Below are 15,337 nucleotides of genomic sequence, written 5' to 3'. Positions count from 1 at the left end.
CCTCGCCTTGTGTTGTGCGGTTGGCCGTCGGCGGATGCTGCAGCGGCGAGCGCGCTATATAGGGCTCGGTGTTCGATTGCAGATACTGGACCGCGCTGGGAGCTATTAGGGAGTGGTGATGCATGGCGACTGCAGGGCCACACGTACGAAGGTATACGAGAACCCGTTGCGTTTACTGCAGACCCATAAATGCATCGGGAGTACATGAACATTGTTGGGAAAGCCTATGCTATGCGTCCTGCACTGGAGTACTGCTGAACCCATCAGCAATTGCAAAAACGATGGCTCATGGTCATGGCTCCGTCCTCCATGTGGGAGTATCCGCAACGGCCAACGGGGACCCTCGAACAGAAAGTTTAATGGTTGGTGTTGACTTATCCTGTAGGTGTGGTGTGGTAGTAATAGTCCTTAATGGCTCCATGCTGTTTGCTTACTTTATAAGCAAATTCAAACACAGGTAACGCGTAGTACTAGCATGCTACCAACGGTTGTGGCCCTGTGAACGTAGTTAGAGCCGCAAATTAAACCACACCGGTAACTAACATGGTTGCTGGCCATTTTTAGCCTCTCCAGCTTCCAAAAATTCTCAGCATCAAGAATGCTCCTGTACTGCAATCCGACCAGTGGACGGAGCCGAAACCCAAACGGTCCCTCCGTGAGTCGAGTCCGTGTCCTCAACCCAAATGCACACAACGCGTCCTCTGGTACCACCACTGGCACGTGGTCCCTCCCCTCGCTATCGGTCCAGCCCTGCGTCCCTCGCCGCGACGCAACCGGCGACTGCGCCCCCGCCGCGGACGAACGCGTGACGCAAAGGCCCGTGCGCGCGCCCGCCGCAGAAAAAAACAACTGTTTTGGCCCGAGTCAAGCGGCATGACACGGTCGCCGAGGCGGGCGGGCGGTGATGTCATCCCGACGAGGAATAAGGTTGAGGCCCCGGTGAGGGTGGGAGAGTCGGAGAGAGTTCGGACTTCAGAGAGCAGGAATGCACAATGCAGGATATGGGGCACCGTACGCTACGGCGGGACCCGGCCAGCGTGGAGCGCTCTGCCACTGGTATTCTAGTATACTACCACTGGTCTGGAGCACAGCGCCTACCGTATCCGCGCCCGCGTGCCGTCCCTGGAGCTCTCGCGCGCGTAGCACGGCACGCGACATGGGGGCCAGAAGATCACTGGCTCGTGTCATCGCGTGCGCCCCCGGACGCGCACAGCCGCGCAGGGATCCGATGATCCTTGTCGGATCACCCTGCCGATGCGGTGTCCTTCTCCCCGTGCCGCCGGGGACCGGGGGATCTCGCTCGGGACTCATGGCAGCTGAAGGCGGAATTGAAGCAGTTACGACGCCGTGACGGACGCCATGTACGCGAAGAGCAGTAGTAGTGCTACAGTGCTAGTAACGTACACTGCTGTACTCTACTGCCGCGGCGTGCGAACTGCTCCAGTGCTCTGCGCGCGCGCGCGGTACTCCGGCCGGGAAGCACTGTGCGATCGATGCGTAGGGGCCGCAGAGAATTGAAGGAGCCGAGCAAGCATAGCATAGAGCATCAGCACGGCGCAGGTCCGAAGAGGACGGTTGTTAACTGAGTAATGAGGACCGGGATTGAATGAAGGTTGCAATCAAGGCTACGATTCGATAAAAGCTTACGAGATCCCTGCCGTGCCGTGCGGGCCGGCCATAAAGGCCGAGGCAGGCCAGACGGCACCACCACGAACACGACACACGATCACCCTCATCAATCCCCCATTCCTCGCCCCGCTTCGATTTCATGATTCGATCCGTTGTGCCACCTCTGCTGCTTCTCCTTCGGGGTCAACCCAGCCCCGGCCCCGTCGCGCTGCATGTCAGCACGCATGCATGCCCTACAAACAAGGCATTTTCGGCTCAGCCCAGCAGCTCTAGACCTGCCGCCGCGACGGTAGGGCCATTGCCGGAAGCGGGATTGCGCTTGCGCCGCGTTCAATTCGGTCCAGTCTCAAACGGCGGAGAGGGCCCCTGTCAAGTGCAGTGCTGGGAGCGACCACTGCCACCGTACAGGCTATCCGTTTAGTAAAGCGCAGGCACCAGGCAGAGCAGACGTGCTGCTGGGGGGTGTGGGGTGGAAGGCTATGCGCGTCTCGGGTCCTGTTTAGTCCTCCCAAAATTTCAACTTTAGCACTATGTAAAAAGAAGATTCCCTATCACATCAAACTTGCGATACATGCATGGAGTACTGAATGTAGACGAAATCAAAAACTAATTGCACAGTTTTGTTGTACTTTGCGAGACGAATCTTTCTAGCCTAATTAGTCAATATTTGGACAATAATTCACACATACAAGCGAAATGCTACAGTGTTGCTACAGTAATTTTGATTGTTCAAAGTTGGCCAACTAAAAAGTTCTCGGATGAAGAAGGAACGGATACGGGCGGCGTGGCGCCGTGGCCGGCCACGCGCACGGTACTTGGGGGAGCCCGCATTCAAGAGGCCTGCAGATCGGTACTAGTGTCGGGCTACTATGATGCACGCGATGCATGCATTTACTGTGGTCCAGCAGCAAGCCGAAGCGCTGCACTCGCAAACAAGTGCTCCGTTCGCTCTCCCTGCAAGCGGCGCTTCGTTACGCGGTTTTTACCACGAAGCGGAATGATTTGTAGCCACAAGACACTACTGGGCCGTTGCAGGCCCACTGGGCTAGATAACACGTGGGTTTTGTAGCCAATTGTGTTTTTTTGGATTGGGCCTGCTCAGTTCCACGTGCCAGTCTACACTGGGCCAGACAGAAACAAAATGTAGACCCCAATAGTAGTTCAGATGAGGGGCTTATAGTTCAAGCTACTTCGTAGTTTGTATATCGACAACCACGCTAGCGATTTGACTAGCATCATGTCTTAATGGAAGTACTTTCCAGCTTAAAAATAGTTATCCTCAAATAAATTAATAAAAAATCACAAACACTCACCTACTTAGGTTTGGATATGATCACTAGCCTATGTGATTCTCCTATACGGACGAGTTTTTACCAGTGTATCATCAGTAAACGGAGCATCTCTATTCTCTAGCATTTTCTTATAATACTTATGACGAGTTATGCGATGCTAGAGGCCAAATGATAGTTATATGAGTCGATCAAAAGCATAGGGACAATATTTCGATGTTAGGGATAGGTAAAGCTAGTTACTAAAGTCCTGCCAATAAAATCCCTATGCCTTTAGCTGTTTAGCACTTGTCCAGACCGATTTCTCTAATTTTGGAACTTCAATATTCCTCTCACATCATATGCCTACATGTAGATCCAGTGTTGATACTCTCCGATCTTATTTTATTATTTTTTTATTTTTTATTTTTAAGGAACAGGAAGGGTTCGGACCCGCTGGTTATATTAAAGAAGTAAGGAAAGGAGAGTGCGGATTATTACAAGAAAAGAAAAAGTCTACAAAGGGTGTCTACTTAAAACTAACTAAACAGAGTGTAACCCTGAATGTGTCTTGCCCTGGCTCTTAACAACAGATCCTAAAATTCAGAGTTGAATTTCCTTCTGCATAACTGCGGCAGTGGGTCAATATTGCTAAAGATCAACCCGTTTCTTGTTGTCCAAATGCTCCAGGTCATGAGTATAATGATTTCCATAGAAAATGGTACCCTTAACTTTGTCTTTATTTGGCCAATGATGTTCATTGTTGTCCTTGTTGTAATGTAAGTTACCCCAATGCTATTCCAGCATGCTTTGGTGAAGTTGCAACAAAAGAATAAGTGCTTTACTGTTTCCCTTTTCTACCGAATGCAAAGCTCACATGTGTACGATTCTAGTTGCATGTGTCTTCTTCGTAAGAGATTCCTTGTGCTTAATCGGTCTTTGAGAAATAACCAAAAGAAAATTTTATGTTTTTTCTAGCACCGTGATCTCCAGAGCCAACGAAATGTTGGATATGTATGCTTCTCTGTCTGATGATTGTTTGATATGCCTTATTGGTTGTGAATGTTGATGATCCCCAAATATATGACCAAGTATCTTTGTCCGTTTCCAGATTGAGATTGGAGATCCATTGTTGTAAGTCTATGACTTGATTGTGTGCTTGTGTGGACAAAGGCAAATTGAAATTTTGTATGAACTGTGGCTTCCCTATTACTGTTTTGTATGTGCTATTGGGGTTCGTGGCAAAGAAAAAAAAGCTCTGGGAAAGCTTGGTTTGGTATTACTCCATTCCATATCAAGATCTCTTTTCACCGGGTTTATCAAGATGCTGTTTTAACAGATCTGGATATGTTCAAACTTTGCACGGGATTATCCATTCTCATCTCGCGTACCTGCACTTATCCACTTGTCCGGTAGGAGAATTTGCGTACAAGAAAGAAGAGAAACAGCAAAAGGGGAAAAAAAAATCACCGTATGCGTCAGCCGTAGAGCTGCACGGCGTATGTGTCGGTGGTGATCGCGACGCTATTTCCCGTTTCCCCTTAGCGATCGTTGAAGAGGAGCTGTTCCTCCCCCGCGGACAGTTGCTTGCCGGCCTTTGACCCTGCAACCGCCCGCTCGGATGGCTCCGTCCCACACGAATCTCCAAGAGGCCCTCGAGACATCCCGTCCTCACGTCAGGAATCTCCGCTGGGCCCGGCCCGTGCACGTGGATGAGATCCCCCGCTTTCAATGCTGTATCCCTATCTAATTACCTTCCGATTTGGGCTCAGCGGCCTAACGCAACCCCTATCACGCCCCCTGATGCGTGGGCCTCGGCTTACCTGGACCCACCAGTCATTGTCTACTGGCAAGCACGACGGGCCACCCGATTGTTTGGTGGGACATTTCTTGCGGAAACAATCGCTTATCTGTTTCCATCCTCCAACTAATCTCATGCCCATCCAGTAATTAGCACATATCCTCTCATCCCCGAGGCTACACTACCAGGCAGGCCCCCCAGATCCGTTTACCCCACGCTCCGATCCGGCCCGTCCAGCTCGACCACGGGCGCATCCCGGCCGTCCGAATCCGAGGGTGGACCCGTGAATTCCGGAAAGCCGAGGGGTGGTTGGCTACCGGTTAAAAACGCCCGTGCCAGTGGCTCCCCATCCTCCTCCTCCTACGCGGCCGGGGCAGGAACGGAGAGGTGATCCACTGGGTGTTGGCCTCGGATCCGGAACGCGGAGTCCCTGCGGCGCTCGGATCGGTCCCTCCATCCAAGGGCGCGGGCGCGAGGTGGGGGATCGGGATCGGCAGTGATGGGGAAGGCCGCGGCGGTGGGCACGGCGGTGGTGGTGTGCGCGGCCGTGGGTGTGGCCGTCGTGCTGGCGCGCAGGCGGCGCCGGCGCGATGCCGAGCTGCTGGGGTCCGCGGACGCGGACAGGAAGAGGCGGGCGGCGGCCGTGATCGAGGAGGTGGAGCGCAGCCTCGCCACGCCCACCGCGCTGCTGCGGAGCATCGCGGACGCCATGGTCACCGAGATGGAGCGCGGCCTGCGCGCGGACATCCACGCGCAGCTCAAGATGCTCATCAGCTACGTCGACAATCTCCCCACCGGGTAAAGGGCTTTTCTCCGATCTGATCCCGCTTTCTCCTTTCCTTTCCTTTCGTTTGGGCTTTGATCTGTGCTGATCGCAGAGATGCCTGCTTCTCTGGAAAGGTAGCATACGGACGTGATCTGGACTGGACGTGCGTTATTGATCGCATAAGCGCGGGGATTTTTTTTCCTTGTTTTGCTTAGAATGGGCTGACTTTTGGTAAATGGGTGGAGATCCGCGAATTTGTTGTGATTTTTACGGAGAGGTTGCGCTTGTCGTGATTAAGCGGCATTGGGGATACTCCCCTCCTACCTGATCTTCCTTTGGTTCTTCGTGACTCATCTGCTAAACTGTGGATTATCGTTGATGCATGAGCTTTCGATGTGTGTGGCCTCGTAGATCGCTAGTTACAACTCCGCTGTCACAGAAATCCTTGAGAAGGCACCGGTTTTGGTACGTCAAACAAGATGGAATTTTGACGAGTTGGGTATGGTGTTTGGCTGTTTGCAATGCAATTGTGGGCGTTGATGCTTAACTGCTAGTTTATGGGCACATATATATTAGATTTACTCCCACTCCATCTATATTTGTTCTGTAGAAATGTGAATATTTGTGGTCGTCGTGCCTTGTAGTTTCTTTTAGCAGTTTGACCAATTATTATATCCACTAACTGAACTTATCTGGTGCAATAAATTGGTAGAATCATTATGCTCTCAAGAAGCAATATCTGTATTTGTAGTCAAATTGTCACAGTCATGTTCAGAGAGATGAAGGTTATTAAGTATAATGATTCTTTCACCACCAGTTTGTTCAGGCAATCCACTCATGGGTGCAGAATATTAACTCCAACACTCGTGTTGCACTTCATTCATTAATCATCTAGGTCCTGCTTCTGCAGAGATGAACATGGACTGTTTTACGCACTGGATCTTGGAGGCACAAACTTCCGTGTGCTGCGAGTCCAACTAGGAGGAAGGGAGAAACGTGTTGTCAAACAACAGTATGAGGAGGTTTCCATTCCACCACATCTGATGGTCGGGACTTCCTTGGTGAGTACTCATATTCTGTTTTTATTTTCTTAAAGTTGTACGTTATTGTCGCTGCTTGCTTTATGTATCTTGAATTATCGATGCAGGAACTATTCGATTTTATTGCTGCTGCATTGGCTAAATTTGTCGACACTGAAGGTGAAGATTTCCACCTCCCAGAGGGTCGGCAGAGAGAACTTGGTTTCACCTTTTCCTTCCCAGTGAACCAAACATCAATATCATCAGGAACACTCATCAAGTGGACAAAGGGCTTTTCCGTCAATGGCATGGTAAAATACTTTTACATAACCCCATCAATCGAACACCTTTCTGTAGTTTTGTAAGCTGGGATTGAAGTGAGATTTCTTAATAGTACATGAATCTGTAGTTTTGTAAGCTGGGATTGAAGTGAGATTTCTTAATAGTACATGAATTTCTATTGAATATTTCCTTGTTAAACCCAATTCTAAGGGTACCCATATATCTTTGTGTCTACCACCAGGTTAGAGTGCTTGAAGTCATGACCACATTGGCCTTCTGCAAAGATATAATACGTAGTTTTTCCTACATTTTTCTAGTATAGAATTTGGTTTAATACAAAGTAGAAACTCGGGCATTTCCTCATTTCTGGAGGGACATGATTTCAGTTACACTAGAATTTTGTAGCAGATATGCCAGCTTGATGTTTGATTGTTATCTTTATTTTAATGTGATTCATGTTGAATTACTTACCTTTAAACAAACTTACCTGCTCGGCTCCTTTTGCTTTCCATATAGATTATGATCAAACAATTTTTCTCTTAAAAGTAAATTGATGTTATCTTGGAAGCACATTTCTTAGACTCTAAAAGAATATCATGTCTATCTGTTGAATGATGTCTGTGTTAGTTGTCAAGTGTCCTTTAATAAAACAATTGTTTGATTTGGATATTTTATTGCCTTGGAATCAGGTTGGTGAAGATGTTGTGTCTGAGTTGAGCAAGGCCATGGAGAGGCAGGGGCTAGATATGAAAGTTACGGCGTTGGTAAGTAACTATAGGTTTTATTCAAATTTTGCACAACATCATTGTGTTGAAAACATTGCTAGTTTCTTCATATGGTAAATTCGTGATGCTAAGTTTATTTTAGCTGTTTTTCCTGTTGACAAATGTAAAAAATGGTGAATGATGCAAAAATTTTCTTTCAGATACTTTTTAAATTCTAATATTTAGACTGAGTATTGATATTTTGTAGGTTAATGATACGGTTGGCACATTGGCTGGTGGAAGATATATGGATAACGATGTAGTTGCAGCTGTAATATTGGGCACTGGTACAAATGCAGCATATGTGGAGCATGCAAATGCAATTCCTAAATGGACTGGGTTACTTCCTAAATCTGGGAACATGGTTAGTTCTCGAATTCCTTATTACTGGGAATAACAAAGTTATGGAACCATTATATGCACTGTATTTCACTGTTGTAGAATTCACCCCACATGAGAAACATGTAGTAACCTTGAAAATATTGTGGGTGCTTTTAGGTAATTAATACGGAATGGGGGAGCTTCAAATCCGACAAGCTTCCTCTTTCAGAATACGATAAAGCCATGGACTTCGAAAGTTTGAACCCTGGAGAACAGGTATTGTCAGCCTGGTCGTTTACTTTCCCTTTTTCTTTCTTTAGGCAAACTGTGTGAATATATGTGGCTGACTTGTATATGCTTTCTGACAGATATACGAAAAATTGATTTCCGGCATGTATCTAGGAGAGATTGTGCGAAGAATTTTACTGAAGTTGGCGCATGATGCTTCCCTGTTTGGGGATGTTGTACCATCTAAGCTGGAGCAGCCATTTGTACTGAGGTATGCTTTCTTGATCTATTGTCACCAAACTGTCCATGCCTGTTTCCTGGTATGGAAAAGTCAGTTTTTCTTTCTTTCATTGGCCACCCAGCTGGTTAAAAGTTTTCTTGACTTCCATGATCATCTACATTGAATGTTAACACATCTGACATCAAGAGTTTGGCGTCTTTTCCCATGATATTTTTTAGTTTGTGGCAATGAAGTCATACTTGAATAGACAGGGAAGTTGCGTCTCTTGTCAAGCTACATGTCACATCAATAAGTAATTTAAAGAAGGCGACATGACAGAATATTTATAGTCAACTCTCTGTCTCATTATAAGCTGTTGCAATTCTATACTTGGTCTTTGATATGCTGCAAATATTGAATAACTAGCTGGATGGCATGAGAAATTGTGTGGCTAGATACACCTTGCTTCATGGATAGCTTTGTTATTTCAAGGCTAATAAATTATTTGTCTGGAGTCAAATAAAAAATTCACCTTGAATGACTCCTAAGATTGTTAGATAAATAGATTGGGCTTTATAGCATATTCGCAATATGATGAAGTAGAAGTCCCCGTGCCAATAGTAATATAGTATTTGTGACATTTCTTCTGTTCTACTTTATGCTTAGTACATTAGACTTCTGAATTTTATGCTTGTAGAGAACGAGTTTTATGAACACATTAATTTTGGTATCACAGGACACCAGATATGTCAGCCATGCATCATGACTCCTCACATGACCTCAAAATTCTGGGAGCTAAGCTGAAGGATATTGTGGGGGTATGGCTTGTTTGTGCCAATTTGGTTCACAAAGATTCAGTGACTATTGATCACTTATGAAATATTTTATCTCATGTTTAGGTCGCGGATACTTCCCTGGAAGTAAGATACATTACTCGACACATCTGCGACCTTGTTGCAGAGCGTGGGGCACGGTTAGCCGCCGCTGGTATATACAGCATCCTGAAGAAGATAGGCCGGGACAAAGTACCAAGCAATGGCAGTAAAATGCCAAGGACCGTCATTGCTTTGGATGGTGGGCTCTATGAACATTACAAGAAGTTCAGCAGCTGCGTAGAAACAACTCTTACAGACTTGCTCGGTGAAGAGGCCTCCTCCTCCGTGGTTGCCAAGCTGGCCAACGATGGCTCTGGCATTGGAGCTGCTCTTCTTGCAGCCTCACACTCCCAGTATGCTGAGGCCGATTAGTCTTGAAATCAAGCGTGGATCAAACTTTGAGTGTAGCTTCTCATTTTTCTTTTTTTCCCTTCAAACATTCCTAATATTCCGGGCTCTCCTCGGGGAAATTTTCGGCTTCCTTTCTTGGATATCCTGCGGACGCACTCAAGTTCTCTGCAGTGGGATATAGCTAGTATAGAGTGAGTTTGGAGGTTCTCTAATGGCATAAATGTTTGGACGGCAGGAGCATGGAAATGGAGGTTGGACAATGCCATTCGTGTTCTGCCCATTCTTTCCCCTTGTATGGTGTTGTAAACCAATCAAATTTTTTAACCGTTTTGTGTTGGCAATAAAAGAGGAGGACACGAACGAATTTAACCATGTGTTCTCTTCACTGCTTCCTCAAATATATGACTGAGTTGTATATTTTGCAGTTATAGTGCATAGTTTCATGGCTTCAATATTATACTTTGCAGTTACATAGCTACTGGCACCTATAGGAGGGCACTGCCACTGTGGCATTGTCCATCAGTGTTGTTGGCTACTTGGCTTGTGGTGAGCTGTGCCTATCCTTTGGTCTGCTCTCCTAAGACTGCACACAAGGCTGCTAGTGTACCCGTCCTAGATCCTAACCTGAGGTGGTCAGGGTTCCTACAGCCATCTGCTCATTCTGCTTTTCTTCAGACGTTGCAGTCGAAACCACCCTCGCTGCCATCGTCCATCACTCTGGCATCGGAGAGCTGTTTCCGTCGGCTGCCTCCTCGCACCTGCACCTGCAGGAGCGGGGCGGCGTCGTAGTCGGCGGCGACCTTCTCGTCCGCGGCTCTCTGGTGCGCCTGCTCGCACCGCTGCAGTATCTGCAGCACGTCCTTCATCGTCGGCCGCGTCGACGGCTGGCGGCCGGTGCATATGATCCCGAGCTTGAAGACGGCCTCGACGTCGTCACCGTACCCGGCGTCCCTAATGCACTTGTCCGCGGCGTCGGCGATTCTTCTGCCGGACTGCAGGTGCCGCCACGCCCAGTCGGCCAGGGACCCGTGCTCGCCGCCGTCGTTGGCCTCCCTGCCTGTGGTCAGCTCAAGCAGAACCACCCCGAAGCTGTACACGTCGACCTTCTCGTTCACCTTCCTCGAGTACGCGCACTCTGCACGAACGAGCGTGACAAAAATAAGTTGACGTGCCTGCCACTAGAAAGAAATTGGCATTCAGGATCAGCGAGACGATCACGAGACAGACACGTACCGGGAGCCATGTAACCGAACGATCCGGCGACGGCGGACACCGTGTCGGCCTTGCCGGTCTCGACCAGTATCCTCGCGAGGCCGAAGTCGGCGACCTTGGCGTTGAGGTCCGAGTCGAGCAAGATGTTGCTGGACTTGACGTCTCGGTGCACGATCGGCGGCGAGCACTCGTGGTGCATGTAGCACAGCCCGCGCGCGGCACCGACGGCCACCCTGACCCTCGTCGGCCAGTCCAGTGGCGCTTGCCGGACCGACGGGGCCCTCGCTATCGCGCTCCCGGCCATCCATTTCTGGCCGTGCAGCCACTTGTCCAGGCTGCCGTTCTCCATGAACTCGTAGACGAGGAGCTTTGTCTCCGCGCGGGAAAGGCAGCAGAGGAGCTTCACGATGTTGCTGTGGCGGATGTGGCCGAGGACGTCCACCTCCGCCGCGAACGCGCGCTCCTGGCCCTTGTCCACCTTCCCGCCGGTCCAGATGCGCTTCACGGCCACAGTGCCCCCCGCGCCGCCGCTGCTCCGGCTGGTGTACGCGACGCGGTACACGCGGCCCGAGCCGCCCTTGCCGATGAGGTTCTCGTCGGCGAGCCCGCGCGCCACGGCGGCCTCGCCGAAGTCCAGGGGCTGGAACGGGGTGAGCTTCCAGGGCTCTTCGGCCTGCGCGAGCCGCCGCTTCCGCCTCCTGATGTCGCAGACGACGAAGACGGCGAGCGCCGCGATGAGGGCGACGAGCGCCACTCCCGCGGCGAGGAGGCCCGCACGGAGGCTCGGCGAGACATGGTCGGTTGGCTGGGCCCCGCACGAGCGCACGCCCTTGAGGCTCCCGACCAACGACGCGGCGGCGCAGAGACCCGGGTTGCCCAAGAAGCTCTGGTCGTTGGCGGGGTTTGCCAGCGCCGCCGGGACCTCGCCGCTGAGCTGGTTGGACGACAGGTTAAGCTGGCTGGACCTCAGCGATGCCAGCGACACCGGTATGGCACCGGAAAGCTGGTTCGACGAAAGGTCCAGCAGGTTGAGCACCGGTATGGAGCCCAACCCGGCCGGAATCTCGCCGGTGAGCTGGTTATGGCTCAAGTTCATCTGCGACACGGCACAGAGCAACGCCATGCTCTCTGGGATTGCCCCAGAGAGCTGGTTCGCCGACAGGTCCAGCTCCTGCAGCAGTGGCATCCCAGCAGCAAACCCCGCTGGTATGTCACCGGAGAAGAGATTGTTGCTGGCATGAAACTTTTGGAGCTTAGCCGCCGTCGCCGGAATCCGTCCAGTGAACCGGTTGTTGTCTATCGAAAGCCTCGATATGTTCCAGTACAGGTTCTCCGGCAGGGTTCCGCTCAGCTGTCCATTGTTCTGCAAGAACAGGGTCAAAAGCTTGGGCACCGTCCACAGTGCGGCCGGCACCTCACCGGACAACTCGTTATCTTGGAGCTGAAGCCATATGAGAGTGGGGCAGCTGGCAAGACTGGACGGGATTAAGCCGTTAAGCTGGTTATCGGAGGCGGTGAGCACCAACAACCGTTTGTTGCTGCAGATTCCTTCCGGAATTGGCCCGACAAAGTTGTTGCTGTCGATCTGGATGTCTCTCAGCAACGGCGTCTGCTTTCCGAGCTCCGCCGGGAGCTCTCCACTGAGGCTGTTGTCCCACAGCCACAAGAACTCCAAGGACGGTAGCCGGGCAATACTCGCCGGTATCTCGCCGGTGAGATTGTTCTGGTGCAAGTTCAAGTATCTCAGTTTCAGCAAGCTTCCAAAGCTTTCCGAGATGGTTCCACTCAGCTGGTTCATGGACAGGTCGACCTCTACCAATTCTGTTGCCCCGATCTTGCCATTGATGCCAATGTCGCCGGTGAGGTTGTTGGCGAAAAGATACAAGTACTGCAGCTTTTGGAGGTTCCAAATCCCGGGTGGTATGTTTCCGGTGAATCTGTTCGTCGACAGGTCGAGCCACTGCATCCCCGGCATCTGCGTGACGTAATTCGGGAATTCACCACCGAGGCTGCAATTCGCCAGCCAGACAGTGGTTAGCTTCGTCAAGCTTTTGAACGACTCCGGCAGCATGCCGGCATCGAACGGATTGCTCTCGAGCTTGAGCGCCTCGAGGCTAATCAGGTCACCGAGCTCCGGCGGGATCGTGCCGGTGAGCTGGTTCTCGTTGAGAGCGAGGTACGTCAGGTTCTTGAGCTTGGACACCGCCGCCGGTATCGTGCCGGTGAAGCTGTTGTGGTCCAAGGCGAGGTAAGTCAGGTTGCCCCCGAGCCGGCCGATGTCGGCCGGGAGCTTCCCGGCGAGCCGGTTGTTGGAGAGGTCGATCCGCGCGATGCCGGTGCAGTTGTAGAGGAACGCCGGGAAGCCGCCGCCGACGCTGGTGTTGGAGAGGTCGAGCGCCGTGAGGGCGGTGAGCCCACCGATGTCGTCGGGGACGGCGCCGGACAGGGTCACGTTGGGGAGGGCCAGCGACGCGACCCGGCCGCTCGCGTCGCAGGACACGTAGGTCCAGTTGCAGTGCGGGGAGGCCCCGGCCGCGGCGGTCCACGACGCGAGCGCCGCCGGGTCGCCCCATGCGCTCTTGATACGGAGGAGCAGCCGCGCCTCGCCGCCGTCGTCGGCCTGCTGCGCCGCGGCGTGGCGCGGGAGGAGGCACGCCAACAGGGCGAGGCAGGCGCACGCCAGGGGCAGGACGCGGTGCCAGGCGTGGCCGGGCGGCGACGACCGTGCCATGGTCTTTGGGCTGGTTCCGCCGCGCGCCGCCGTGCGTTTCAGGTGCGGTGGTGGTTGGCTGCCATCGCGGACCGTGTGATGCGGTGTGAACCCTGGAGCGTGCGCGGGCGCCTTGTTATGTAGTGGGAACGCCGGAACGGGGCACGGTGACGGCAGCCTTTTGCGTTAATTATTCTGTCCCTTTTTGGTGATTAGCGGGGGTGATGGTTGCTTGGAAGCTTCAGAGTTGAGGTTCGCTGGTGTCATTTGATAGTGGCGGTTGCACGTTGTTTTCTTCGGTGTTTAGACGGGTCAAAATTCAGCTTTGTTTGAAAGGGATCGGATATGTTCGAGAATGATTTTATTCGATGTGGCTGCTAAACTACTCACCGAACTTAGCAACGTGTTTATCGCTTGGCTGAAAGCAGACTATTCCGCTGCAGCTAGGTGTTGGTCGATCACTAGCGACAGCAAACGATGGTCCGAAATTCAAATGACCAACAGACCAATCAGTAGCTCTCAGTCCAGTGGGTGTCGCAAATTCATCGTTCCAATTTCCCAGTTAGCTCACTGGTTAAAATTATTGGTGTTTTTAGTCGTTATACGTGTCAAATCAAGTCGTTGTCGACTACCGCTGCCGCATGGAACGACGTTTTTACATTGGCGTGCTCGTGCTATGTGTGCGTTTCAGTGCGTCCCCTGACACTTGGACCCACTGCACTAGAACTTGGCGCGCCGCGTCAGCTCGAGGTCACGATCTCACGGACACAGCGAGGCGGCGAGCCAAAGCGAGTCAAACGGAAAAGTCCAAGATGAGCTTGTAGTGGGTCCCTGTTTGGTTGTTTGACGCTTTGACTGAGAATACTACATGGCCAGTCCTCGACAAACAGAAAGCGAAAATGGAAAGGACGATACTGCGTCTGGCATACTACCACACGTGCTTATTCGTGTGCTGCATCACGATCGCTATTTAACCTACGCTAAACTTTAACACTGCTAATTAGAAGACTAAATATAAGTTAATTATAAAATTAATTGCAGAACCCCTAGTCTAATTCGCGAGACGAATCTATTAAAGCTAATTAATTCATCATTATCACATGGTTAAAGCTAATTAATCAATCATTAGCAAATGGTTAATATAGCACTACATTATCAAATCATGAACTAATTAGGCTTAATAGATTCGTCTCACGAATTAGACTCTATCTATGTAATTAGTTTTGTAGTTAGACTATGTTTAATACTTCTAATTATTATCAAACATCCGATGTGACATGTGCTAAAGTTTAGCATGTGGGAGCCACTCCAGTTATTTTATGCCACAGGTACCTTTCCTCGACACGAGACAATTGTGCTCCTGGCCCCTATTCTTTGTGGTCGTCCTGCTGGCCGAGCAAACAATTTTAGAAGAAGGGACCTCAGGACACATTGAGGTTTACTTTAGGGACGTTTGGTTCCCCTGCTAAATTTTAGCACCCGTTACATCGAATGTTTATATACTAATTAGGAGTATTAAACATAGACTATTTACAAAATCCATTGCACGGATGGAGGCTAAACGGCAAGACGAATCTATTAAGCCTAATTAATCCATGATTTGACAATGTGCTGCTACATTAACCATTGGTAATGATGGATTCATTAGGCTTAATAGATTCGTCTCGCTGTTTAGCCGCGATCCGCGCACTGGATTCTGTCAATGGCCCATGTCCCATACCCCAAATCAGTCTAACACATTCGATGTAAAGGGTGCTACCATTTAGCAGGGGAACAAAACGTACCAAAAGTAAACATCAATGTGTTCTGAGCTCCCTTCTTCTACAATTTTCTGATAGGACAGCAGGACCACACAAAAACTCGCGGCCAGGGACACAATTGTCATCGTGTC

At 50.5% G+C, this 15,337-nt stretch overlaps 2 protein-coding genes across 2 annotated transcripts; one reads left to right on the top strand and one right to left on the bottom strand.

Annotated features, from left to right (window-relative positions):
* The first annotated feature begins 5,045 nt into the window (after positions 1–5,045).
* Positions 5,046–9,896, top strand: LOC101765641 (hexokinase-5). Its single transcript, XM_004961391.3, has 9 exons — positions 5,046–5,496; positions 6,375–6,525; positions 6,612–6,794; positions 7,455–7,529; positions 7,738–7,893; positions 8,028–8,126; positions 8,219–8,349; positions 9,035–9,116; positions 9,198–9,896. The coding sequence occupies exons 1-9, from the start codon at positions 5,198–5,200 to the stop codon at positions 9,543–9,545; spliced, it is 1,524 nt and encodes a 507-aa protein (XP_004961448.1). The 5' UTR covers positions 5,046–5,197; the 3' UTR covers positions 9,546–9,896.
* Positions 9,897–9,910: 14 nt separating this feature from the next.
* LOC101765233 (receptor-like protein kinase HSL1) lies at positions 9,911–13,567 on the bottom strand. The gene is made up of 2 exons (XM_004961390.3): positions 10,758–13,567; positions 9,911–10,659 (listed from the first exon to the last, which is right to left on the bottom strand). Exons 1-2 carry the CDS (start codon positions 13,465–13,467, stop codon positions 10,196–10,198), a joined length of 3,174 nt encoding a protein of 1,057 aa, XP_004961447.1. The 5' UTR covers positions 13,468–13,567; the 3' UTR covers positions 9,911–10,195.
* Between the last annotated feature and the right edge of the window lie 1,770 nt (positions 13,568–15,337).

The sequence above is a fragment of the Setaria italica genome, chromosome III (genome assembly GCF_000263155.2).
Source record: "Setaria italica strain Yugu1 chromosome III, Setaria_italica_v2.0, whole genome shotgun sequence".
NCBI classification, from domain to species: Eukaryota; Viridiplantae; Streptophyta; class Magnoliopsida; order Poales; family Poaceae; genus Setaria; species Setaria italica.
Note: the sequence above shows the minus strand (reverse complement) of the source record. Positions and strands in the feature narration are given on the sequence as shown.